General features: G+C 36.6%; 1 protein-coding gene across 1 annotated transcript; it reads right to left on the minus strand.

Moving 5' to 3' along the window:
- SELENOT (selenoprotein T) lies at positions 1-25,117 on the minus strand. The gene is made up of 6 exons (XM_032408455.1): positions 24,871-25,117; positions 8,025-8,135; positions 7,340-7,466; positions 4,941-5,028; positions 2,713-2,866; positions 1-2,207 (listed from the first exon to the last, which is right to left on the minus strand). The coding sequence occupies exons 1-5, from the start codon at positions 25,005-25,007 to the stop codon at positions 2,742-2,744; spliced, it is 588 nt and encodes a 195-aa protein (XP_032264346.1). The 5' UTR covers positions 25,008-25,117; the 3' UTR covers positions 1-2,207; positions 2,713-2,741.
- Positions 25,118-27,935: the final 2,818 nt, after the last annotated feature.

The following is a 27,935-nucleotide window of genomic DNA, read 5'->3' on the forward strand; positions in this document are numbered from 1 at the left end:
TTTTGTCAACATTTTTTATTAATCTAACAAGTATTTTCTTCCATAACAGCAACTGTGGTAAAAACCCCAATAACATTAGCCAACCTGCTATAATGTTCTATGGTCTTCTACTTAATATAGTACATAAACATTTATAAACTACACAGCCACACCAATTTGTAAGCAACTAATAAATTCTGAAATGTTAGAAATATAATAAAACTAATTCTAAATAGTTTCTAACTTTCCCCTTTTCCTTGTTTATATTCATGCTTCCCACTAATTTTTTCACTAGACTCTATTAAATCCTAGATTTAAATAGGGTCAAAGGTAAAACAGTATTGAGATGCGTGTCAAAAGAACACACTGAGTTTTATCAGTGTCTAAGCCACTTAAAGCTATTCTCCAAAAGACAAGTTATTCACCCAAGACAAACATGAAAAAAGAATTTAATCTTAAGTTTTTCAGGGTTGACCTGTCACATACATGGGAACATCCAAAGGCTCAAGTTTGGAAGGTCTAAATGCCAAAAGGTTAATTTGTCACTAGGGGAATGGCCATCCACTGAAGAAGGGCCCTACACACACTGAGCACTGTGTTCAACGTGCAGAAGACAGACATTTGGGCTGCTACAAATGAAGGTAACGAGGCTTTAAGCCTTTATCATAAGTAAGATAAAATATTACACCTGAATAATAACCTCTAAGTAACTTCCAGCTTAATCTCTATTGACTCTTGCCACTGTATCGACTTAGGTTAACAGTTCTGCAGTCTTAATTAAAAGGAGAAGTCATTAAATCAATTTTCTGCAGTGAATTATCAGACTACCTTCCTGTTAGCTAGAAATTACAGTATGTTCCAGCTTGAGGCTGTAAAATCATGATGATTACCAGACATTAATTCAACAAATATTCACTGATAAATGAAGTATATGGTTGTGCTAAGTGCTTGGTAGACCAAATGTTGAATTATCTCTTAATTTTTCCTCAAATCCCTTTATTTCTAGCAACAAATCTAGACCTACCCCTTCTATTCCCATATGGAAGCTAAAATATGTTAAGACTGCTGATATATGACTATTTTTCTATATTATGATCCTATTTCTGCTAAATTACCTTTATAGTCCAGCAGTTTAAATTTTTTGCTTAAAAAAACTATCTTTTTAGAACTCTGAAAAGATATTAAATTCACTGAATAAAAAACTTTTCGATTTTGTTCCTTAAATATAATAAAATTCTGATATATGATGTTAAACAAGTTAAATTATTAGACAAGTAATCTCTATTCACCTAAAATTAATGGTGTAAAGAGGTTTACCTGAACTTTCAAGGGAACTAAGTTTCAATTACCCTAAAAATGGTAAATGACTTATTATTTGTGTGTGAAACTAAAGCATGTTCCTTATGAAATTATCTGCAAGTCAAAAACAAAAATTGAGGAAGACAACTTTTAAATATAATGTTAATAGGTACGCTGGGCAATAAATTCAAACTTTTTATTTAACTTACATCTGCTTAGTTTTTTATTGAGTTAAGTATAAAGGCCCAGTTAATCAACTCATTAGATTGGTCAAGGCAAGACACTTGAACTACATAACAATATTTAAAAAGCAGTTGGTCTTTTAGTAATTCTCTGGTAATCACACACACACACACACGCACATACACACAAATTGGTAGAGTACTCTGGATATAGGATTTCCCCCCATAATCTCGTATAATGCACTGTTCACAATCTGCAGTATTTTGAAAACTATGTAAATTGGACATGACCAAATTAAAGATGCCTGATAACCTCTTATAAAGTATTGAGGAATTTCAGCTGTATTCCCAAAAGATCAATTTTAAACTATAAAAAAGGAAAATTCATATAAAATCACAACAGATTTAACAGACATCTTTGAAAAGAAAGTCAAATTGTAACTCAATTTTCTACTTTTCCAAATATGACTAAGGAAAAAAGGTACAAGTGGTAATGTCTACATTTTTTAAAAACTGTTAACTGAGTGGATTTGGGGAAGAAAAAAAAGCTATACAGTATTATTGCACTCCACGAATGTGCAGAATTCCAAAATGTGCCAGCACTGAAAAACTGTCTTGCATTGAGGTTTTTCAAGAGGTACAACGAGCCTGCCAAGAAAGCATCTGGTCTGTACTAACAGCTTGCTGTCTTCAGTACAGGCCTTCATAATGTCAGTCACGCTGCTCTTGCAAAAAATCCCTTAATGTCTGAAAGAGAAAAAAGAATATTTTATTTCAAAATTCACTCTTATAAAATCAACCCATTGATAAGAAAAGAACTGAAAACATCTCTGCTATGCAAAAGTTAACTAACATTCACCTCTCTCTGTTCACACACATTTGCTTACAAATTTTCTATCTCGAGCATGTTAAAAGAATCTGCATACTCTTAGGAACTATTTATTTGCAGGTAAAGAGAAGATATGTATATAAATATTCTAGCATAATATACCAACTCTGACTATTAGGAGTTCCAGCCAAAAAAGTGATGTTATATAAAGGCCCAGTTATTAAGCCTTGAAGATAAAATTAGTAGCACAACCTTACCTTGTTTTGGCAGGTCCAAACGCTCTTGATCACTTAATAAATTTTAAGAAAGAAAACATCTATCTATTAAATCTTAAATTGGGAACTCAAGTAGTATGGAATATCTAGTATCTTTTGTGATGAGAATGATATCTATAAATGGTTACTGTATTCTTAAACTACTTACAAAAGAGTTTTCAGTGCTGATAGGTGGGGCTATGATCGATGATGTGGGATTGAATCCATATGCACATTGAGCTTCATTTCATTGTCAAGAATTTGAACAAGCTGTTGCATGGATGGGAGGTGGCCAGATTCCAGCTTAGACCACACAGGCACATCTATAATAAAAATAAACAGTACCACCCCTTAAAATTAAAGATGAGTCTATAATAAATGCTCGTTCCACAAATATTTATTGTCTATATATACAGCTGGGGATACAGTAGTGAACCAGAGAATTACCCTTCTTGCTGCTATGGAGTTTACATTCCAGTAGGGGAGATACTAAAAGCACTACACAAATAGCTACAAATCACAACTGTGTGCTAAGAATTAAAACTAGAAGATGCTGAGGGACATAGGAGGCTAGAAAGGAGCCTTTGTACTTATTAAGTGAGAGGTATCACTAAAATTGGAAAATACTGTCATTAAAAGTGAGAGCTGAAATACAAGAGAAGAGGGGTACAAGGGAGGCTGGAGAGGCAAGCACTGACTAGATCAGGGTCAGCAAACTATAAAGTGCCAGACAGTAAGCATTTTCAGCTTGGGAAGACATACAGTCCATCACAGCTACTCAACTCTGATTGTAGTCTGAAACAAACAACAGGCAATACATAAATGAGTAGGCACGGTTGTGTTCCAATAAAATTTTATTTAAAAAAAAAAGGCAGCTGGACACAGAATCCACGTGGCCACGGTTTGCCAATCCTGAGGCTACATCAAGCAAGGCCTTTTGGGTGTTATTAAATGTTCTGGTCTTTATCTTGAAGACAAAATAAAGTCACTTAATGAACTTGAGGCAGTGAAGCAACGAGATGAAAATGATGTGCATTAAAAAAAAAAAAAATCACTCTACTGTTTGGAGCTGGTATCAGCAGATTTTTCTGTAAGAAGCCAGAATAAATATTTTAGGCTTTATGGCTCAAGAGAAAATCAAAAATATCTCATAGGTACTTACATAACCAGAGAAATAAATTTCCACAAATTTTTCATTGATGAAACTCAAAACTTTAGGTATAAACACTAAAATCTGAATTTTATATAACTTCCATGTGCCATAAAATAGTCTTGATTTTTTTGTAACCACTAAAAAAATTTTAAAAATACTGTTAACTCATAGGCTATATCTGACAACCTCTAGTTTAGAGAATGTATTAGAGGGTAAGAAAATAATCGTGATAAAGATAATCAGAAGTAGAACTCTGAGAAATGTAGAAGGTAGAATTAAGAATCAGACTTGGTAATCCATTAGATATGGAGACTAAGGGAGAAACTGAGGTTATCCTAGCTTTCTGACATGGGAAACTCTGGGAAGAATGAGAACAGTGCCATTATAAATAAATGAGCAATGCCAGGGAAGGTGCAAACTGGAGTACCCAAGAATTGCAGGAAGCAGAGGTAATCAACAGTTTGGGAGGAGTTTAAGATTCCCGGATATACCAATGTTTATAGCAGCAATGTCCACAATAGCCAAACTATGGACAGAGCCTAGATGTCCATCAACAGATGAATGGATAAAGAAGATGTGGTGTATATGTATATATATATATATACACACACACACACAATGGAATATCATGCAGTCATCAAAAAAAATGAAATCTTGCCATTTGCAATGACATGGATGGAACTAGAGGGTATTATGCTAAGCAAAATAAGTCAATCAGAGAAACACAATTATCATATGATCTCACTGATATGAGGAATTTGAGAAACAAGACAGGGGACCATAGGGGAAGGGAGGGAAAAATGAAACAAGATGAAACCAGAGAGGGAGACAAACCATAAGAGACTCCTAATCTTAGGAAACAAACTGAGGGTTGCTGGAGGGGAGGTGGTGGGAGGGATGGGGTGGCTGGGTGATGGACATTGGGGAGGGTATGTCCTATGGTGAGCGCTGTGAATTGTGTAAGACTGATGAATCACAGATCTGTACCCCTGAAACAAATAATACATTATGTGTTAAAAAAAAAAAAAAAAAAAAAAGATTCCCAGGTATAGCACCTAGAAGAGAGATCTAGAGCTCTCTAGAGTTATACATTCAGGGGTCATCATATGGACATAATTCTCAAGCTAGGGGAGTTGAGGACCATATAAAATGATAGTTTTGCATATTATGAAAAACAGAAAAGCCCAATGGTCATTATAAATCATTTAAAATGTGTTACAGAATGCAAACTATTCAGAACCCACCATTCAAAGTTATCTCAAATGCACCTGTTGACATACACTGGTTTTCAATCATGTTGCTCAAGAAGAAAACCATCATACATGCATAGACCTAAAAGAAAATATAATTAAGTACAGCAGGCAAAGTTATTTTAAAGGCAAAACATTACAACTGAAGACAGTAATCTTTTAAATACAGAGTCTCATTTTTATTTGGTAACGGCTGTTTTTAAATCTACTTTAAAAGTTTCTATACGGGGCAGGGAAGCCTGGGTGGCTCAGTCAGTCAACCATCCGACTCTTGGTTTCGGCTCAGGTCATGATCTCAGGGTTATGGGCTGTGGTATCAAGCCTCATGTCGGGCTCTGCGCTCAGCGCAGAACCTGTCTGAGATTCTTTCCCCTCCCTCTTCCTCCCACTCTGCTCCTCCCCCTGCTCTTTCACTCTCTCTCTCTCTCTCTCTCTCTAAAATAAATAAATAAATAAATTCTTAAAAAAAGTTTCTATACAGACTATTATTGCTATTCTGTATATTCAGATAACATACATGGAATAAGGAAAATGAAACATTAATTCACAGCTTTACACACACTGAATATATATTCATAATGTAGAGACAGAAATTCTAGAGATTTCATAATAGCCTTAATAAGTTAAACAAAAGAATTCCAGCATAAGAAGGGTTTATTTCACCATTTTTATAATATAAGGTATGAATTCACAAGAGACTAGTGATGCAATAATCAGCAACTCCATGTATTCAATACAACCTGTCCATGTTCCAAACAAATCATTTTAAGTCAAATAAGAAAAAAGTAGATTAGAAAGCACTAGCATATTAAATTATATTCGCTCCCCTTTTGAAGGCAAATCTATACCCTTTCAAAAGAGGCTAGAAGTTCCTTGGTGGACAGGAAGGTTTTAATTTAACAAAATCACCTGACTAAAAACAGGATGTAATGAGGATGTCAATTCACAGCAAGTTATTTCAAAAAAGTAAATAAAAATGCCCATAGCGAGTGAGAAAAAGCTCTCCTCCCATCCCACTTGAACTAGGTGGGCTTTGATTTCATAGGGGTTACCCTCGCATTTGGAAACTGTATGTCTATTTTCATGGGAACAATACACAAGGAAGTGTCAGGAAAGCTAGAGCTTTCAAGTACATTCCTCTTCCCCAGCAGATTAACAATGTTATGTCTTCAGAAGTAAAATGCACTAAAGTTGGAATTAATAGAATTAATAAATATAACACAAAACATCATCAGTACTTAACTTTCAATTCTTAATCTTATGCATATCAATCTTACTAATAATAGGTAGAGACACAGTTCAATAAGAGGAAGCACCTGAGGATGTTTATGTTAAGAAGCCTTGCCTGTTACTGGAAATAAATGGTTCCCTAAGAAAAAGAAGCATAGATATGTAGGAGTCCACTAAAGGTAGTTTCAGCCTAGAACTAAAGAACAAGACCAGAGAGAGGACTCCAAAACAGAATACTCCTTAGAAGGAAACCTAAGCAATCCCATCCAAGAGAGAAATATAATTAGTCCCATTCCTCACAGCAAAAAGATAAACCCTCTAGAAAAGATGATTTTAAGTAAAACAAATGAAAGAAATCTAAAAAGAATATATGCCACAGCAAGACCCTACAAAGGAAAATAGAAATAGCACCAAAGATTCATATATATATATATATATATAAGGACAAATAAAAACAGACAAAATTTTAGTAAGGACAAATCCATAATGGATTTATTCTTGGAAATGTCATTTTCAATGTAAATAAACCCATTAATACCTATAAAGTTAGTATAAAAGGCCTACATTATGTGTATATTATGTTTTGTTGGATATGATTTGACCTAATCTATATAATCAATATCAGGTATTAAATTATTTTGTGCCCAGTTTCTACTAAAGTCACACCTCCCTATCCTTCAAATAGTAAAAAGATAAAACCCACTCATTCTTTTTTTTTTTTTTTAAAGATTTTATTTATTTATTTAATTGATAGAGAGAGACACAGCAAGAGAGGGAACACAAGCAGGGGGAGTGGGAGAGGGAGAAGCAGGCTTCCAGCCGAGCAGGGAGCCTGATGTGGGGGCTTGATCCCAGGACCCTGGAACCATGACCTGAGCCAAAGGCAGTCACTTAACTAACTGAGCCACCCAGGTGCCCCAAAACCCAATCATTCTTAATACATAGTTATAAAAACTAAGGCCGAGAAAAAACAATCACAAACAAAAAACTAAGGCCATTAAAGGTTAAGTGCCATGCCCAAAGATTAAAAAGTGATCGAAGCTGAAATAATACAAGTGAACAGGTGAATCAGCAACAAGTACTTAAAAAAAACAAACAATCCATTAAAATATTTTCATTTACAACCTAAAAATCTACAACTATCAAAACTATAGGTTACATACCTTATTTTCTTGGCCCCACTGCCAGATGCTAGGAGCTTGCATGCCAAAGAAAGCAAAAGGATCCTTGCCAACAATTATTAAGCCTATTAATACTAGTTTGAAGACTGACAGGAAAGATGCTATGTGTCTATCAAAAGAAAAAAAAAAATTCATCAGAAGCCACAATTTCTCACCTAATTCAAAACTTCATAACTCAAGTATATGTGTATAGACAATTTCTAGACACCAAATCTAAAGGTTACTAATTACAAGTAGTGAAAAAGATAGTAACTAAAGCTTATTGTGGAGTTTTAAAACAAAAATGTTTAATATCTTTTAAATCAATCAAAAATCAACTTGTAAAAATATATAGTATTAGCCTTTAAAATATTATTTTAACAGTACAGACTTCGTATAAAAATTTGGGAGTTCTTGATCTATTTCCACAGTAAAAATTATATAAGAAAACACATCCTTAGAAGGTTACCATCTCTGAAATAATCCTCTTTTCCTTCTTACAGAAAAATTCTTCCATATTTGGATCAAATAAACTTGCTATTTATAAAACAGTGTTCTGTTTATTGTAACCAACTAAAAAATTATAATAACCAAGAAAAGTTAATTGAACTAGTTCACAAAAGTTTACTCACAAAAGTGAAAAAAATTCACTTTAAAAATTCCTTTTAAGTTACTGAAATTTACTTACCTATATATGGGTTGAGGGAGGTAATTTTCTCCTTCAATGCGGATGTCTGGGTACCGCTGGCTTATAACCCGCATGTACTCCTCAAACACCCGCCTATAACCTCAGGAAACACTGCAGAAAAATAAAAGTGCTTCTGTTAAGCGATTTAGAATATGCCTACACTTACTTTGCATTTAGACAAAGCCTAAAAATTGCCAAGATTAAAAAAGCATTTCTCACAAACAGTGACAAAGTAGTAACAACTGATGCTCTCCACCACGTATATCCATCTGTTAGAACATTAAACTTTATAGATTTGGGTTATTGTTGGGCAGCAGCAAATACCTATTCATACATGTCAGCATATTTTGGGCTCTCAAATCAAGTTGCTTTTTGTGGGGGTATCAATGAGGATAAATACTGAAACGACAACAATTCTTATACATCTGAAAGAGGGACTTTCAAAACTGGGGCACAGAAAGCTTAAAAAATACCAAGGCAGGAGACATGAAAACTTTGGTTCTTATTCCACTCTGCCCCTAACTGGGCAAACATGCCTGCTCAATCACAATAAAAGGAACTTAAAGAACTCTTAAATCCCTTCTGACTCTAAAATTTGCTTCTACTTTGCAAAGGAAAACAAAGATTGGGAAGGTAATTTTCAGCAGTATGACAGCAATCCATAACATTACTCCAGAAATTAAGTCAACAGCATCAAATATCTCCATTAAAATTTCTGAACAACTATACTGTGGATATATATTTCCCCAACAAGAAAAGGGGAAAAGGCCACCAGAGTGCATCTATAAGGGGAGGATACACTGACAACTTCAAGACACTAATGAAAAAAATTGACACAAATAAATGAAAAGATATCTTGTGCTCATGGATCAGAATTTATATTGTAAAAATGTCCACATTACCAAAAGCAATTTACAGATTCAATGCAATCCTTATCAAAATTCCAATGGCATTTTTCACAGAAATGGAACAAACAATCCTACAATTTGTATGGAACCACAAAAAAACCAGAATAGCCAAAGCAATCTTGAGAAGGAAGAACAAAGCTGGAGGCACCATGCTTCCTTACGTCAAAGCTATATTACAAAGCTACAGCAATCAAAATTGTATAGTAGCAGCACAAAACAGACACATGGATCAATGGGACAGAATCAAGAGCCCAGTAATAAACCCACAGAAATATGGCCAATTAATTTACAACAAAGGAGCCAAGACTGCAGAAAGGATAGTCTCTTTAACAAATGGTGTTGGGAAACTGTCAGCAACGTGAAAAGAATGAAAATGGACCAACTATCTCCCATCACACACAAAAATCAACTCAAAATGGATTAAAGACTTAAACATAAGACTTGAAACCATAAGCATCCTAGAAGAAAACACAGTGGGTAAACACCTTGACATTAGTCTTGGCAACGATTTTGTGGATTTGACCATAAAAGCAAAGGTATCAAAAGCAAAATAAACAAGTGGGACTACATCAAACTAAAAAGCTTCTGCAGGGCAAAGGAAGCCATCAACAAAATGAACAGGCAACCTACAGAACGGGAGAAAATATCTTCAAATCAGATATCTGATAAAGGGGGTTAATATCCAAAATGTATAAGGAACTCATACAACACAATAGCCAAAAGTCAATAATCTAACTAAAAATGGGCAAAAGGACCTGAACACTTTTCCAAAGATGACATAAAGATGGCCAACAGATACATGAAAAGGTGCTCCATATCACTAATCAACAGGGAAATGCAAATCAAAATCACAGAGAGATATATCCCCATACCTGTTAGGATGCCTATCATCCAAAAGACAAGAGATAGTTAAGTGTTGGCAGTGATGTAGACAAAAGAGAATACTTGTGCACTGTTGGTGGGAATGTAAATGGTACAGCCACTATGAAAACATTTTGGAAGTTCCACAAAAAATTAAACATAGAACTACCATATGATCTAGCAATCCCATTTCTAGATATACCCGAAGGAAATGAAATCACTCTAAGAGGTATCTGCACCCCCATGTTCATTTTAGCGTTACTTAAAATAGTCAAGACATGGAAACAACTTAAATGTCCATCGATAGATGAATGGATAAAGAAAATGTGGTATAAATACACATAGGAATATTATTCAGCAAAAAAAAATCCTACCATTTGCAACAATATGGATGAAACTTAAAGGCATTATGCTAAGTGAAATAAGTCAGACAGAGAAACACAAATTGTATAATTTCATTTTACATGGAATCTAAGAAAGCCAAGCTCAGAGACATGGAGAGTAGACTGGTGGTTGCCAGGGGCTGTGGAATAGGCAAAATGGGGAGATGGTGGAAGGATACAAACCTCCAGATGCAAAACAAATTTTAGGGATCTAATTTACAGCAAGGTGACTGTAGCTAACTATACTGTATTACTTGAAAGTTGTCAAGAGAATAAACATTAAATGTTCTCACCCGATAAAAAAGGTAATTATATGAGGTGATGGATGTGTTAACTAACCTTACTGTGGTAATCATTTCACAATATACATGTAAATGAAATCATCACCTTAACTATACATAATTTCTATTTGTCAATCATAATTCAATAATGTTGAGAGAAAAAAAGGAGGTGGTACCACCAAATCAACAAAAGAGCTTACAAATTCAGGTAAGATTGTTAAACACATAACCACATTAAGTTCTAAGTTAATGAATATATAAAGCAAGGAAAGTACAGAGGAAGCAGAATCAGTAACTAAGGTGCCAACTTCGTTGATCACACTATCATCAAGGAAAAAGAAACCAACCACCAGCATCAGGTTTGTATCTGGCAGGGTGTAACAGCCCAAATATTAGTAGATCTCAATTTAAGAAAACGCACTTGGGGGGGGGGGGGGGGAGAAGTAAGAAAGAGAGAGAGAGTCACCAATTTTCTTTACAATTAATACTTCCTCTACATTTAGAATAAAAATTTCACAAGAGATTAAGTCCCTAAAAAGTATGAAATTTTTGCAAAAGGAGACAAATTTCTACAGCTAAATACTTAACTTACGAATCTCCACATACTTTGTTTAGTAAACATTCACCTTAGCTAATGTTATTACTGTGTTAGAGTCACCAAATTGTAGTATTTTGTCAATTGCTTTCTCTATAAGAAAATTTTTAATGTTGCTTTTGTTTTGAGGATATTACAAAAAATAATACCTATATGCCTAACTACCTTGAAACCAAGACATGGCAACTGATTTCAATGTCCTCAAGTTTGCATCAGTGTTTACAATGGAGTTAATTATCTAAAATGATATTCACTAACTTTTAATGAAACACTGTGAGAGCTAGAGACAAAGTTAATTGAGTTGAAACTTTTTTTTTTATAGATGGAGAAAATATGAAGCCCAAAGAGATGAAGTGACTTTCCACGGTTATACATCCATATATACTATTTATTTATTCACTCACTCAAATACTTATTGAATGTCTACTACATGTCAAGCACTATATTAGACACTAGGCATGTAGTAATGAGTGACACAGATGTGGTCCCTGCCTTAGTCAGGGGCTGAGAGACCAGAACATGGACTTTGTGATTTGACATCCTAGCCCTTTCCACTAGACCCCAATAAAACAGTTAGATGGTACAAGAGCTATTCTTCTCTTTGTCCAGGAAATAAGTTCCCTTTGGCCAAAATGCCACAAGCAAGTACCTATATAGTTGACCTCTTGATGGCAGAGATCTCTGAAGTTTTTCCATGACGAAGACCTAGAGATTCTCCCTCTGTAAAAACCTGTGGGCCCCCATAAGTCCCTCATATTTGTTCTGGGAGTTCCAATCCTTTGCCAAGGGAAGCCCTAAGAGGCCCAGCTAGAGAGGTGTATTTATGTGCAGGCAACACTTCTGGTCAGATTCCTCCTAGTCACCTACTTTTCTGGCTACTGTGCTCAGAAGCCTAGCTCTATCCTCCGTTCTCCCAGTCCCAAGTCTTCAGTATGGTCTCAGACCTTTGCATCAAACTCCAAATGGAATTAGTCCATAATCTTGAAATCCAAAAAGGACTTTAAAACTGTACCTTTTTTCAAATTTTCAGTTATAAAACGTGTTAAGTCATGAGGATAGAATGTACAGCATAGTGACTATAGTTAGTAATAGTGTATGGGATATTTGAAAGTAGCTAGGAGAATGGATCTTAAAAGTTCTCATCACAAGAAAAAAAAATTTGTGACTGTATGGTGATTGCTGTTAACTGGACTTACGGTAGTAATCATTTTGCACTACATACAAATATTGAAATCTTTATGTTGTACAACTGAAACTAATATGTCAATTATACCTCAACAAAAAAACAAAAACAAAACAAAAAAACTGTACCTATTTTATTTCTGAAAGATGAAGCAGTTTACAAAACTGACAACATATTGTTAGACAAGTTTACTTACATATAAGTAAACTTTCCTCCCTATCATTGCCTCCAGAATTGTGAAGAAAACCTAAGGAACTTTTTTCCTAAATAACTGTTTTCCCAAAATCAATTTTCCTGTTTTGAAATAGCAATCTCTACTGCTTACAGATGTTTTCCAAAACAAAACATACCTGGGGTTCACATTACAAAATGTGAAATTCAAGGCATACATAGTGAGGAGCCAGTCATTTCCACTTCTACTACCACACCCAGCTCTTCCAATTTACTTCATTCTTTCTGGGTCCATGAGTAAAACTATGACTTCCAGTGTACCCCCAACACATAAATATGGGAACATGCTAAAAATATGCTGCAGCAGCTGCCTCTTCTTCCTGCAGTGGGACCAAAGGTCCTTAAGAAGTAGATTTAAACTCTGAAATCTTAATGTTAAGTCCTAATCACTTTGCAAATCCCTAGTAATATAGAAATATCTTACTATATGGAATCAACTTTTGCAATTGCTCACTTTAAAATATTTTTCACAGTACTTTTCTAAAAGAAAAAACCTGGATACAAATGAGATGATCTATGTGAAAGGAAATTTAAGAAATAAAGAAAATGCCTTGTCTGTGCTATTTCAAATAGATTCTGTGCTTTTTTGAGTCCATCATGTATTCAGTGTCCTGATTCACGATGCCAACCACTCTCCCTTTTCCCCTTTCTATATTATGTCTGCCCCTAATTGTAGTCAAATACTTATATCAAACTTGAGCCCATCACAAACCCCAATCTCTCAGATCTTTTTATATCAAACTTGAGCCCATCACAAATCCCAATCTCTCAGATCTTCTTACTAAAACAAAACAGGGCATGAAACAAACTGAGAAAGACACAAAGAAATGGAAAAACGTTCCATGCTCATGGATTGGAAGAATAAATATTGTGAAAATGTCTATGCTACCTAGAGCAATCTACACATTTAATGCAATCCCTATCAAAATACCATCAACTATTTTCAAAGAAATGGAACAAATAATCCTAAAATTGATATGGAACCAGAAAAGACCCCGAATCGCCAGGGGAATGTTGAAAAAGAAAACCAAAGCTGGTGGCATCACAATTCCAGACTTCCAGCTCTATTACAAAGCTGTAATCATCAAGACAGTATGGTACTGGCACAAAAACAGACAAATAGATCAATGGAACAGAACAGAGAGCCCAGAAATGGACCCTCAACTCTATGGTCAACTAATCTTTGACAAAGCAGGAAAGAATATCCAATGGAAAAAAAGACAGTCTCTTCAACAAATGGTGTTGGGAAAACTGGACGGCTACATGCAGAAGAATGAAACTAGACCATTTCCTTACATCACACACAAAAATAGACTCAAAATGGATGAAAGACCTCAATATGAGACAGGAATCCATCAAAATCCTTGAGAACACCAGCAGCAACCTCTCTGACCTCAGCTGCAGCAACTTCTTGCTAGACACATCTCCAAAGGCAAGGGAAGCAAGGGCAAAAATGAACTATTGGGACTTCATCGAGATAAAAGCTTCTGCACAGCAAAGAAAACAGTCAACAAAGCCAAAAGACAACTGACAGAATGGGAGAAGATATTTGCAAATGACGTATCACATAAAGGGCTAGTATCCAAAATCTATAAAGAACTTACCAAACTCAACACCCAAAGAACAAAGAATCCAATCAAGAAATGGGCAGAAGACATGAACAGACATTTCTGCAAAGAAGACATCCAAATGGCCAACAGACACATGAAAAAGTGCTCAATATCACTTGGCATCAGGGAAATACAAATCAAAACCACAATGAGATACCACCTCACACCAGTCAGAATGGCTAAAACTAACAAGTCAGGAAAGGACAGATGTTGGCAAGGATGAAGAGAAAGGGGAACCCTCCTACACTGTTGGTGGGAATGCAAGCTGGTGCAGCCACTCTAGAAAACAGTATGGAGGTTCCTCAAAAAGTTGAAAATAGAGTTACCCTATGACCCAGCAATTGCACTACTGGTTATTTACCCCAAAGATACAAATGTAGTGATCCAAAGGGGCACCTGAACCCCAATATTTATAGCAGCAATGTCCACAATAGCCAAACTATGGGAAGAGCCCAGATGTCCACCGACAGATGAATAGATAAAGAAGATGTGGGGCGCCTGGGTGGCTCAGTTGGTTAAGCGACTGCCTTCGGCTCAGGTCATGATCCTGGAGTCCCGGGATCGAGTCCCGCATCGGGCTCCCTGCTCAGCAGGGAGTCTGCTTCTCCCTCTGACCCTCATGATCTCTCTATCTCATTCTCTCTCTCAAATAAATAAACAAAATCTTTAAAAAAAAAAAAAAAAAAAAAGAAGATGTGGTATTATATACACAATGGAATATTACACAGCCATCAAAAAATTGAAATCTTGACATTTGCAACTATGTGTACAGAACTAGAAGGTATTATGCTAAGCGAAATAAGTCAATCAGAGAAAGACAATTAATTATCATATGACCTCACTGATATGTGGAATTTAAGAAACAAGGCAGAGGATCACAGGGGAAGAGAGGAAAAAATGAAACAAGATGAAACCTGAGAGGGAGACAAACCGTAAGAGAGTCTTAATCTTAGGAAACAAACTGAAGGTTGCTGGAGTGGAGGGGGGCCGGGGGATGGGGTGGCTGGGTGATGGGCATTGAGGAGGGTACGTGCTATGGTGAGCGCTGTATGTTGTGTAAGACTGATGAATCACAGACCTGTACCCCTGAAACAAATAATACATTATATGTTAATAATAATTTTAAAAAAAGAAAAGAAAACAGGGCAAAATCTCAGGTATTTATGAAGGCCTGAGCTCCCTCTCTAAAAGGGAAGAAATGGGATTTTAAAACGTGGCTATCTCCACAAAGGTGAACGTTTAACATGTTTAATTTTTCAAAGGACTGAGAAGATAAGTGAATCTTCAGAGAAACAGAAAGATAAAGTACCTTTTACTGAGAAAAAAAGTACAGATGTGAACCAGGGAAAAGTGAATGACGTCTTCTCCGACTTCCCAGTTTTCTATTTTAGCTCATCTCCGACTTCCCAGTTTTCTATTTTAGCTCGTCTTAAAGCCCGGCTGCATCCCTGCCTTTGGGTTCTAAGACTATTCTCTCAACAATTTTAAAATGCATTTCCAAATGTATTGTTCAAACCAGTTCAAAAAGGTTTCTGCTACTTGCATCCCAAGAATTTCAACTAGTATTTCTCCCACACTGTACCAAGAAAATCAGGAAGGTATTTGGTAAATACTGTGCTTTCTAATTGTCTACAGCATTGCTCAGTCCAACAGCTCACTGATCACTGAAAGCTGTGTTTTTAGATATAATCTTTACTTTTCCTTGTTCTGTTTAGTAGATGAAGTACAATAATAAACATTTGTCTGGTGCATCACCTGCTCTAAGTGCTTTAAGGAATGAAATCTGCAAGATGTTCTCTGTTTCTCACACAAGAAACAAGGTATTCAGGGAGTGAAAAATAGACTAAACTGATAAATGTTCTTAAAAATTGCAAACAGGAGTGCTCACACACTTTGAAGATTAAAATGTGGCCCAGAATTTGCTCAGTTTTTTAAGAAGTTGCAATAGCAGCACTAAAAAGGTATCAGCTTGTCAGATTAAGGAACAGTATTATACGAAATCAAGTGACTTCCATTCTAGCTACCTCAAATCTTGAAACACTACAGTGGCCACCGCAATAAAAACACATACACGAAATATGCCTAAAGTGGCTTCTAAGATTCCTGGCTTCTTTACTAAGTGTATTCCAAAGATGTAACAAACCTAAAATTTGATTAGTAATCTGTTTTTATTCTCTTCATACTTTTGTCTTCTTCTGGAGGCCACTAGCTTCTAGTTTCTCTATACCTTTGGCATAACATTTCAGGAATTCTTTTGCTAAAGACTATTCCACCACAAATTTATAAATTACTTAGCTCCTTCAGCTCTTCCTGGGGAAGGAATTTTATCTGTTTACTCTGGAAAACACTTATTAACAGATTTATAAGGTACGCAGTCACTCAATAAATGGTGACAACTGCATTTTGTAGAATTCTTTGTTTCATCTTAAAATACTTCATATACGATGCCAAGCTTTTATTCTTTTCAATACATTTTTTAATTACATGCCACAGAACTCACCCTCAGTGCATTTTTAAAAGTTGTTAAAGAGTCTGATAAAAAAATATACTGTGTTCTATGCTAAGTCAATGGCCAAACTGAAGAAGTCTCTGGGTTGCTTTATTGCTTTCCTATTTGACCTGTATATTTATTTACCTGTTGGTTGTAGACTGATTTCACATGACGTTAGAATAAACTCAATAAAGAAGCCAGGAATCGTAGAAAGAAAACCACCAACAGGATAATGCAGTTATAATAGTAAGTAAGGGTGTGTCTGATATCACAGCAGCAGAAAGAAGACTGGCAGTAGCACAATGAATTCTGGAAGCTTACCCCCACCAGTAGAGGCATGGAGGCCAGGCCAAGAGTGTTACTGATAAGAGTTATGTTCAAAACGGAAGTTTTGCATGTATTACATTCTATGCCTAACAGCTACCAAACTGGAACAGAAGCCAACCAGGTAAAAACCTACCAGAAATGAACAGTATTAAGTGATATCTATCTATACTCCAGTTAGGAATATAAGGGGGAGGGAGGGGGGCAGGGAGGGCAGTTAGGTTATTTCAGGACAAACCACAGTGGACTACAACAGGTTGTACTCACTTATTCAATAAATATTGACTGATGACAGTCAAAAGAGATAGAACCTAGAACAAGAGGAAGCCAAACAGACAAAAATCTATGCCTTTTTGGTGCTGGCAATATTCTAATGAAGAAGAGAGAGTAGTAAACTGGTAATAATCTAGTGAAGAGGATACAGTTCATCAACTGATAATATCTGAAGCAGTTTCTCTTGTTTTGAGAAAAAGGGAGGAGAAACAGAAAAAAAAAAAAAAAACACCTGAGGGACTATGGAAAAAATGTCATAAAACGAAAATGCAGAAACAGCAAATAGAAGTCAAAATAGAGCCTACATCCAAAAATATTCTACAAGAAGCAGAAGGATAATAAGAGGTAAGGAAGCACTACAAGAACCTTAAAACCAAAAAGCAGAATCAAAAAATATTTTGAGGCAAAAAAATATATATGTATGTATTTTGAGGCCCTAAAAAAATTGATGGTTAGAAAACGGAATAAGTGATAGAAGATGAACAATAAAGATTGCAGAAAATCTGAATACTGTCATTAGCAGATTTCACAGATCCATCAGGTTTTATTTTAGTAAGAGAAATCCCCGATAGCCCAAAGAACATTTGCAACAATTGACCATGTTACATCACAAAGAAAGCCCAGTAAGTAAAAATAGCCAATGTCGTATTCTGATTACAGTGCAATAAACTAGTAATCTTTAAAAAACCAACTACTTCTCTAAGATCTTCCAGTAGGAGTATTAACTAGTTGAACAATATCAAAATTTTAAATGTAATACCCTTTGACATAATCATAATATTGTGCTTCTGTGGGTTTAGTTTACAGAAATTATAAGTATACAGCATATTTGAGGATATTCACCTTAAAAATAATTTTGTGAAAAATTAGGATCAACCTAAGAGTTAACCAATAAGGCACTGGTTAGATAAATTAAGGAACACTCATCTTATGTAATACTATGCCTGCTGATGCATATCTGTAATTACTGACACTGAACAGTAAGTGATGGAGGGGAAGGAGAATTTCAAAAAAAAAAAAAAGCATACAACTATGAACATGATCACTTCTGTAAAATTACATAATACAGTATGTGTGTAGAGTTGTCTTGAAGGATGTTCTTCAAAATGTTAATAGAGGGCTACAAGGATTTTCTACTTTCTTGTGTACTTCTGAGGGGAGAGCAAAATATGTGACCCCAAAATATGCCACTTTGCCAGGTGGCTTATTTTGAGCTGAAGGCAATTTAGACCAAACGGACTCCAAACAAAAACAAAAACAAAAAAACTCACTGCTCCCTTAACTACTTAAAAGAATTTAGATAGGCCCAAATAGAAAGCTATTATCAGGGGTAACTTTTTATCTGAAAGACTTCTGTGGCAGAGCAAACATCTATTTAACCAAACATCTGCTCTTCTTATTGTCCTGTGAATTACCCTCCTCCCCTTTGAAGCCCCAGGCCCCTATCCTATTCTTTAGCTCAGGATATTATATAAGCCTCAATTGCCCAACTTGTTCTTGCCTCTCATATTTTTTATAGGGCTCTCATAAGTATGTAATTAAATGTTTTTCTCCTGTTCATCTGTCTTATGTCATTTTGATTAACAGACCAGGCTAAAGAACCTAGAAGGGTAGGAAAAAAATGTCTCCTCCCCTACACTTTTTTATTATTTTTACAAGAAACCTGTATTATTTTTATAGCCAGAAAACTAATTTAATTTTTTTAAAAGATGAAAGTCTCAGAGTAAAGTTTTCAAAAGTTTATTTACCAAAGTTCTCATCACAACATTAAAGACAATAAAAATAAAACATTACAATAAAACTTGATAAATGACAGCATTTATGCTGTGCTAGTTTTTAATCGATTATCTACCTCCAGCTTTATTTCCTGTCCCCTCTCCCTTCTTTGTGCTGAGTCAGGCTTCATTTACATATGATCTTCCCTTTTTATAAAGCTCTTTCTCTACATCTCCTGGTGCTTTCCCCATACCCTTCAAGATTTAATTTCCTCCTCTCAAAGCCTTCCAACTCTCCCTGAATAACCTTTCTTTCCACTAGGTTTTTAAAGCCCTCCATTACGATCTCTTTTAGAACACTCTGAACAGAATGCTTTACTACAATATTGTTTAACATGTTTCTGTTTCTCCCACCAGACAATCGGTTTTCAAACATTACTATAAAAAACTAATATTTATCTTCCTAAATATTGGACAAAAGGGCAAAACAAATAGCATGTAAAAAAGGGCATAAAAAACAAGGACTTGATTTCATCAGCAGTTCTTGCTAAAACCCACATGGCAAGATTTCTTCCTCACCAATCCTAGGCTGCACCCCTATCAAGGTAGATATGTGAAAACATGACTTGATTTCCCTTTTTGGAAAGCAGAAAAGGTGACAGAAATGAAACACATATGTATGCTTTCATTTTTTGCCTTGAAGCTTCCTAACAGTATAAAACAGTAACAGAATATTAGAGGTAATTGGAATGCAACCAACATCATCATGTTACAGATGAACAAGTTGAGAGCTAAAGAGATTCAATAATTTCCGGAAAGTCATTCAGAAGATAAGAGGCAGATCAAATAAGAACCTGGGCCTCTGAACTGTTAGCCCAGCAAATGCAGTTTTCCAGTAACTATACTATTCAAAATTTATGAGGTTATCTTGGTATTTCCAAATGATACATTCAATTTGATTTCCACCACTTACCTTAATGGCAAATGGTAAAGAAAGAATGTTTCAATTTTTCTGTAAGAGGAGATAAAACCTTTAAAACCATTCATATTTTACCTACCTCTAAAAGCTTTGGACTAAAGTACTTTGTTCATTATTAAGTACAAACCACTATTATGTGTACATTACTCAGTTAGATACTGCAGTTTTTTGTTTAAATGGTAAAAAACAAAACAAAATGGTGACTAAGTTCTACATAATTACAGAAAACTTTAAAAATCTAACGTAGTGGTAGGTGTAGCAGCCAGCATTTTATTTGTTCTCTAGTTAACACTCCATTAGTACTCTTCTACCTGGATCAAATTACTACTCCTTTATTTCAATGATTCTAAGAAGTACGTTTTTTCTATTTAGCATCTTTTTGAAAAATCAGTATTTATCTTATAATCATTTCTGTGTCACAGTTTAAACGGCAGTATTTCTCTCCCTCTGAGTGGTATATAAAATAATGATGTATCTTATAATCCATCATATCTTAGGTTTGGTGAAATACAGTAACTGGTATTTAAGTTTTTAGTTTTAGGGACGCCTGGGTGGCTTAGCGGGTCAGGTGTCTGCCTTTGGCTCAGGTCATGATCCCAGGGTCCTGGGATCGAGTCAGGATCGGACTCCTTGCTCAGCAGGGAGCCTGCTTCTCCCTCTGCCTAACACTCCCCCTGCTTTGCTCTCTTTCTTTCCCTGACAAATAAACAAAATCTTTAAAATAAATAAATAAATAAAATAAGTTTTTAGTTTTAGTTATTATGGCTATTTTGGGGAGATGAAAATTTCTTTGTAGGATATTCCCCTGTTATCATTTTAAAAACTCAGGATTCCTCCCACTCCTTCCCACCAAAAAGAAAAAAAAAATCCACAGGGGCGCCTGAGTGGCTCAGTTGGTTAAGCATCTGCCTTCGGGTCAGGTCATAATCCCAGGGTCCTGGGATAGAGCCCCACATCGGGCTCTCTGCTCAGAGAGGAGCCTGCTTCTCCCTCTCCCTGCCGCTCTGCCTACTTGTGCTCTCCCTCTCTATCAAATAAATAAATAAAATCTTTAAAAAAAAATCCAACCCTCTACTTTAAAAAAAAGAAAGAAAGAAAGAAAGAAAGAAAAATCCATAAAATTTGTCTCCTTTGTTTATCATTCTAGTGAATGGCATAGCACCACTCCAGAACTCAGGAGCCATCTTTGACACCTCTCACTCCACACCTCCTCTCCTTCCCCCCAAAGATGTAACCCATCACCAAAACCACAAAATTTATCTCCTAAAGATCTGTTAAATCTGTCCCTTTACATTCTGCTACCACCACCACTGTATTCCAAGCTCCATCATCTCTCACCTGGGCAGCTCCCAACGGTCCCCCTAAATGGTTTCCCCATATCTATTCTTTGTCCCCTCTAATAGTCTTTTCCACAGTGAGGCTAACTGATCTTTCCTTATAGTCTGCCAGCCCTTCCAGAATCTGTGCCACCTTCTCTTTGGTCTTTGAGGTCAGTAGCCCTGGCCTTCTTAAGCAATTATGTTCTCTTTACTACAAGGCCACTGACCGTGTTATTCCCATAGCTTGAAAGCTCTCCAGCAATTAAATCTCAACCTTTAGATCTCAGTTCAAAGTTGATTTCCTCATGGAAACCCTCCCTAATCCCCTTTATTTTCTTGCCTCCATATCATGAAAGCAAAGGCTGAGTTTGTATAAATAAAAATCTGTTCTTGGAGTAGTTGTTTCATTTACCTCTTAAAAATACTTTTAGAAGTTGGTTGCCCTAAAATTATAGCAGTGGATTCTTAAATTAACAAAAATTGGAAAATTCTGTATTCTGACTATGTTTTGAAATCTTAACATTAATCTACTATTCTTAGTGAATCAATTGTTAAATATCCAAATAAGGTTTAACTGTAAAGAGCTGTAGCCAGTAAGCTCTTTATTTTTGTTAATTATTTTTTATTTTTGCCAGTAAGCTCTTTAAACTACAACAACTGATTAAATGCTGTAGGTCTGACTACATGTTAAATCTCATATATGGGGAAAATAAAACATGAATACAAACATCATGCCAAACAGTATCTGTCAGTATACATTTACACATAAAATGCATTTATTCATAAAAATCACAAGGAAGGAAAATGTTATAAGGAAACTATTTTAAGCTCCGATTAGAAAACTTCCTTTTTTTTTATGTTCAATGTTTAAACATCCAAATAAGCAGGATAAGTTTTTCCCCCAAATATGAAATCAGTGTCATCAAATTCATCTAATTCTATTGCTCCATCAACTGACATAAACCAAAGACTTAGGGGGGGCGCCTGGGTGGCTCAGTCAGTTAACTGTCTGCCTTCGGCTCAGGTCATGATCCCAGGGTCCTGGGATCGAGCCCTGCATCGGGCTCCCTGCTCGGCCAGGAGCCTGCTTCTCCCTCTCCCTCTGCCACTCCCCCTGCTTGTGATCTCTCTGTGTCAAATAAATAAATAAAAATCCTAAAAAAAAAAAAAAAAACCCCAAAGACTTAGGTGTATAATGCAGTATTGTGCACCTCTGGAAGCTTCATGGGGAACCACATCTATATTGTTCACCATAGTATCTTTAGTCCCTGGCACAAGCAGGTACTGAATGAATATTTATTGAAAAGATACATCAATATAGAAAAGGAAGTTTGTTTTAAGTTGTTTTGCACACTCTCTCCCTTTAATTCCATCTGTGTGTTGTGCTGCTGTCTTGTTCTATTAGCAATTATAAAAGTGGTACAATTAATAGATGATATATTGAGCTACAGTTAAAGAAAGAGCACTCATAAAATAATAAAGGACAAAAGTGATTGAAAAGAAGGTAAAAATAGTTCTCTCCTTTGTTCACAGTGGTAATTAATGAAAACCTGCATTTTATAGCACTCAGATTTCAAATAGAATTAAAAGCATTTTCACGTATTTATCCTCAATTGTTTTAGCTTCCTCTTCTTTCCCAAACTCGCAAATGAATGTCCAAGAGATTCTACCAAAACCAGAAACCCAATATTCAATTTACTATATACAGATTAATCTCTGGGGGAAAAAGTAACAAACAACAAGCTAAATTTACCTGTATATGGAGGGCATACTAATAAAATTATTTCCCATCTACGATTAAAAAACAAAACAAAACTGAATAACTTTTGTATGTACTGTGCTCCAGGTACAACAAAAGAAAACTCTCATTAGACTTTTGGGACAAGTTTGTACTTAAAGGGGAAAAAAAAAAAGAAGGAAAGGAAAAATGAAAGAGAAACTATGTATCAGAAACTCAACTGAAGTTCTTAAGACTTTTTAAAAAGTTTAATTGAAAAACTAAATGCCCTTCCCTGTATTTGTTATGAACAACCTCAGTGGAAGGTACACTTTTTAAATTATTGTGACAAGTATTCCAATAGAAGAATTGTAAAAGAAGAGTATTTTGGAAAAGTACAAGTGAAACCAAGAGGTGGAAAAGTAGGAAACAAAAATTATGTAACTTGGAAAATGCAGTCTTTTTTTTTTTAACTACTTACATCCAAAGTATCACAATCCTTACCAATAACTATAGGTTGAAAAAAATGACAGCCACTTTCTAATTAAAAAAAAAAAAATTATGGAAAAAAAAGGAATGGTCAAGTCATAACCCCCATTTACAGTATTGTATGAAAATGATATATGCTGGCCACATAGTAAACAGTACAGGGAGTTGTTCTGTTTTTTTGTTTTTTTTTAATCAGGAGGAAAGTGCAAAGTTTTTATAGTTTTCACTCCAAAAATAAAGCCTCACCATCTCACTTCCTGACTCTAAGGGTAACTTAAATGGATTTTTTAAATTTTAAATATTTGCTTACTCTTTAAAGGATAAGCAAAAAAAAACAGCTGGGCACATAGGAAATCTAACCTTTAGAACACTTAAATTAACACATAAAGTTTTAAAAAGCCGATTTTAACTGCATTACGGCCAACACTAATACTCCAAAGTATCAGGACTCTGAAAAATTTACTAACCTGACCATCCGATCTTGAAAAAAGTCATCTCTTGCAATACAGTATTCTAACTTCTACAATTTTACAATTTTAGTTTGCCTTTCAAATCTTCCCCCAGCCCCACCTGCCTTATTACATGCATCACTGCTCAGGTTCTAACACTTAACCAGGTAACGACAAAATCACTTACAGAATAACGTCGAAAACTGCTGGGTTTTTTTCTGGTTTAGGGTTTTTTCTTTTTTTCTGTTTCTCTGAATGCACACGAGATTCGAAAGGTAGAAAGAAAGACATGCCAGTACAGGCAACTTCTGGGAGGCGGGTGTAAGGGGGATTGGGGGAAAAGATAAAAGAGTTGTCTGGGAGTGAACCACTGTCAGAAGAGCAACGTGCTCCTTTGTAAAGACATTTTGGAAACTGCAAACTGAGAATCAGCCTCCCTGGACCTCTCCTCGCCCTCCAGCTGTCAGAATCCCCGCTCCCTCACTCAACAGTCACCCCGGCAGGTCCTGGAGAAAAGGCGTCTGTCACTCGCGGGTCTCCTCCAACGACCCGAATTAACCTTCGCCCAGGAGGGCAGCGAGGGTGCCTGGCATAACCCTGGGAAAGGGGACAGGAAAGGGGCACTGGGTGGCAAACGCTCCAGCATCTCCGCCGACGCTGCGCCAACTCATGCCCACCTCCGCAGGCAGCCGGGGTGGCCATGGCGTGACGCCGCCGACCGGTCCTCCGTACTGACAAGTGTCCCCACGTCTTCGCCTTTCAGTATTTAACCTTCTCGTGCCCTCCTTCCCCACTCCCACCATTCGAGGAGGCAAAAAAAGAACTGAGCCAAGTGAACGGTCCTGCCTGGAGGAAAGAAGGGCGGCCTGGCAGTCCCGGGAAGGACCCCAGAGAAGGCAAGCTGCGGAGGGCTGCTGGCGCCGTTCTTCCGGGCCAGGGGAGGTTCAGCCCACTAGGCCGCGGAGCCGGGGCCTCACATAGCGACAGAGGCCTCGCAGAGGCGCGGCGGCGCTGCCGGGGCCCGGCACACATACTCACCAAATCTGGAACTTGAGCAGCGGCCCCGTGGCGTACTGCATCTTTAATCTTTTGCTAGGCACGCCGCCCAGGTTGGCCGAGGCATCGCTCCGGATCACCGCCGACGCCGCCACCAGGAGAACTAGCAGAAACCTCATCTTAATCAAGCCAGCCACTTTCGGCCGCCCTCAAACGGAGACTGCAGCCAGTCCAAGGCCGAGCGGGAGCTGCGAGCAGCTCCCCACCGCGCAGGCGCGATCCGCCAAGGTCGGGCAGGGAAGCAGAAATGCGCCTGCGCGGGCCGGCGCCAACGCACGCTCTGGGAGGCAGAGCTGACCTGTTTGGCTGCCCTGACCCACCATCTTGGGTGTGTGCGGAGGCTGGGATGGAGTGAGTTGAGCAGGGAGGCAACGAAGTAGCTGGTGGGATGTCAGAGGATCCTTAATCGTAGCACATGTGGTTTCACATACAATTTCACTTAATTCAGACATTGCTCTGCCTGAGACACTCAGGAGCACCCATTTAGCAGCCTTGATGCAGGTGTGGGAGATAAGAGAGAAAGCCCCAACCTTCGGAAAGGTTAATGCTTCACTCTTTGAGTGCCATACTATGGCTTTTTCTTTGATCTTACAATATTGCTCTCTCCTAAAAGAATGAATTTTTTTAAAAAAAGACCTTTGGAAAATTTCGATCATGCAGAGGAGTAGAATAATTACCTTACTCATTAACAACCTTTAACAATTACTGGCATTTTGACAGTCTTGATTGTCTATAGCTCTAACCTGTTCTTCCCCGCCCCCCGCCCCGGGATGCAAATATCAGTCATCCTATCATTTCACTTGTAGGTATTTAAACGTGTATCTCTAGAAAATAACTAGTCTTTGGGGAAGAAAAGAAAAATCTGACCACAAGACCGTTATCCCACCTTAAAAAAAACACAGTAATTCTTTAATACCACATATCCAGTGTTCAAATATCTTGTCTTAATAGATATTTTTCTAAAATCAGGACCAAAATAAAATCCATTGCCATTGGTTGATAGGTCTTTTAGTTTCTGTCAGAGCATTTAAAACCAAGAATATACCAGGAATTGAGAAGTTTCATTTATCATTTATTGCAGCAAAGGGGAACACACACCACTGGGAACCAAGGGGAGTCTCAGAAAGATGGTATTAGAAAGACCCTTATAGTATATGGGCTTCAATTGGATGATTTGGGGAAGTGTGTTGGGGGTAGCAATGGAAAATTTGATCATACTTTTTTAAAGTTTCAGTATTAATAAATATAGGTCATTCTGGATCATTTATCCCAGGTATTTCAATTATGAAATACATCAAATGCGAGTTTGAGAAACAGTGGAATAGGAAATTCTCAGTAAGTGTGTGCCCATAGTTTCTTATATCTAATAGCTCAAATGTAGCACATGATCAAATATTTTTTTCTAATTTAAGGATGCAGTGAGAGTCTGAAAACATTCTACACAGCTGTTAATTTCAGTTCACTTAGACGTTAAGTGATTAATATAAATTTTATATATCTTAGGACAAAAGGAACTGCAAAACCAAAATCAAACTTTTTTCAGTAATTACACTGATGGTGATACTATTTTGTTTGTATTATTATTCTAGGACTGCTGCATGTAATGTGGGATAAAGCAAGTGAGTGATTATATTGGTATCAATCGGAATGGAACCTTGCAGTAGGAGAAAGGAAATAGATTTAAATTAATGTGTTAGGAAATACATCATGAGAAAGTGGATAAGAATACAAGAATTTTTTCAATTAAGAAGTCTATTGGAGGGGCGCCTGGGTGGCTCAGTCATTAAGCATCTGCCTTCGGCTCAGGTCATGGTCCCAGGGTCCTGGGATCAAGCCCCACATTGGGCTCCCTGCTCAGCGGGAAGCCTGCTTCTCCCTCTCCCACTCCCCCTGCTTGTGTTCCCTCTCTCGCTGTGTCTCTCTCTGTCAAATAAATAAATAAAATCTTTTTTAAAAAAAAGAAATCTATTGGAATCTTTGCAATAATGGATTAGAGAAGATACATCATATGAACATTTCCATAGAATTTGCTAAAATTAAACTCATTTATTATAAAAATTCTCAATGACTTAGAAGGAAATTTCCTTAACCTGATAAAAGTTATCTAACAAAAAATGCAGATATCATACTTAATTTGAGACATTAGAATCCCAAGAAATTCCCAGTTCAGTCAGAAACAGGTCAAGTATACCCACATTCACTTCTCCTGTTCAGCATTGTGCTGAATTGTACAATTGTGCACTACCTAGCAAATCTAATAAGAAAAAGAATTAGAAAATGTAAGGACTGAAAAGAAACAAAACTGCCACTGTTTGTAAACAATATAGTTATATACATAAAAAAACAAAAAGAACCTACAAACTTGGTGTCCAGAAAGCTTGCTTCATACAAGTTCAATTCACAAAAATCAATAGTTATCTTTCATCAATAGTTAGAAAATGTGGTTTTTAAAAAAGGGTATCTCTTAACAATATTTTCTAGAATAAATCTACATGAAATGGGCAAACCTCTACAAAGAAAAGTATAAACCTTTCTACTAATTCTTCAAGGCAAATTCACTCAGCCTTCCTTGCGCTCTGGCCCTTAAGCACTGAGAAATCACCTCCCTACTTAGTCATCATATTTCATTGTAATCAGTTATTACTGTGTTGGTCTCTTCTGCTCTTAGCTGAGTTTGGTAAGGTCAGGGACTGTCATTTCTCCTGGTAGCCCAGGTGACCATGGAGTTTTTGTAACAGTAACAATGAGAATAAAATGAAAACAAATACTATCAAGCTACTGTTTATCAAGTGTCTACTATATACAAGGTGCTGTTAAGGGCTTTACCTATAGTATTTTTATATCCTCTAAGAAATGAATGGGAAGCCAGAATAGGAATGTAGGTAGGGCAGATTGTGGAAGGTCTTAAATGCCAGGCTAAGCAGTTTGAATTTTTTTCCTATAAAAAATGGGAGCCATTAGAGATTGGTGGCATTATCAAAGCACTATCTTCAGAAGACAGATGTGGTAACTGTATGGGTAAAGATTGAAGTAACAAATATCTAAAG

This window comes from Phoca vitulina, unplaced genomic scaffold (assembly GCF_004348235.1).
Source record: "Phoca vitulina isolate PV1807 unplaced genomic scaffold, GSC_HSeal_1.0 scaffold10, whole genome shotgun sequence".
In the NCBI taxonomy this organism is placed as follows: domain Eukaryota; kingdom Metazoa; phylum Chordata; class Mammalia; order Carnivora; family Phocidae; genus Phoca; species Phoca vitulina.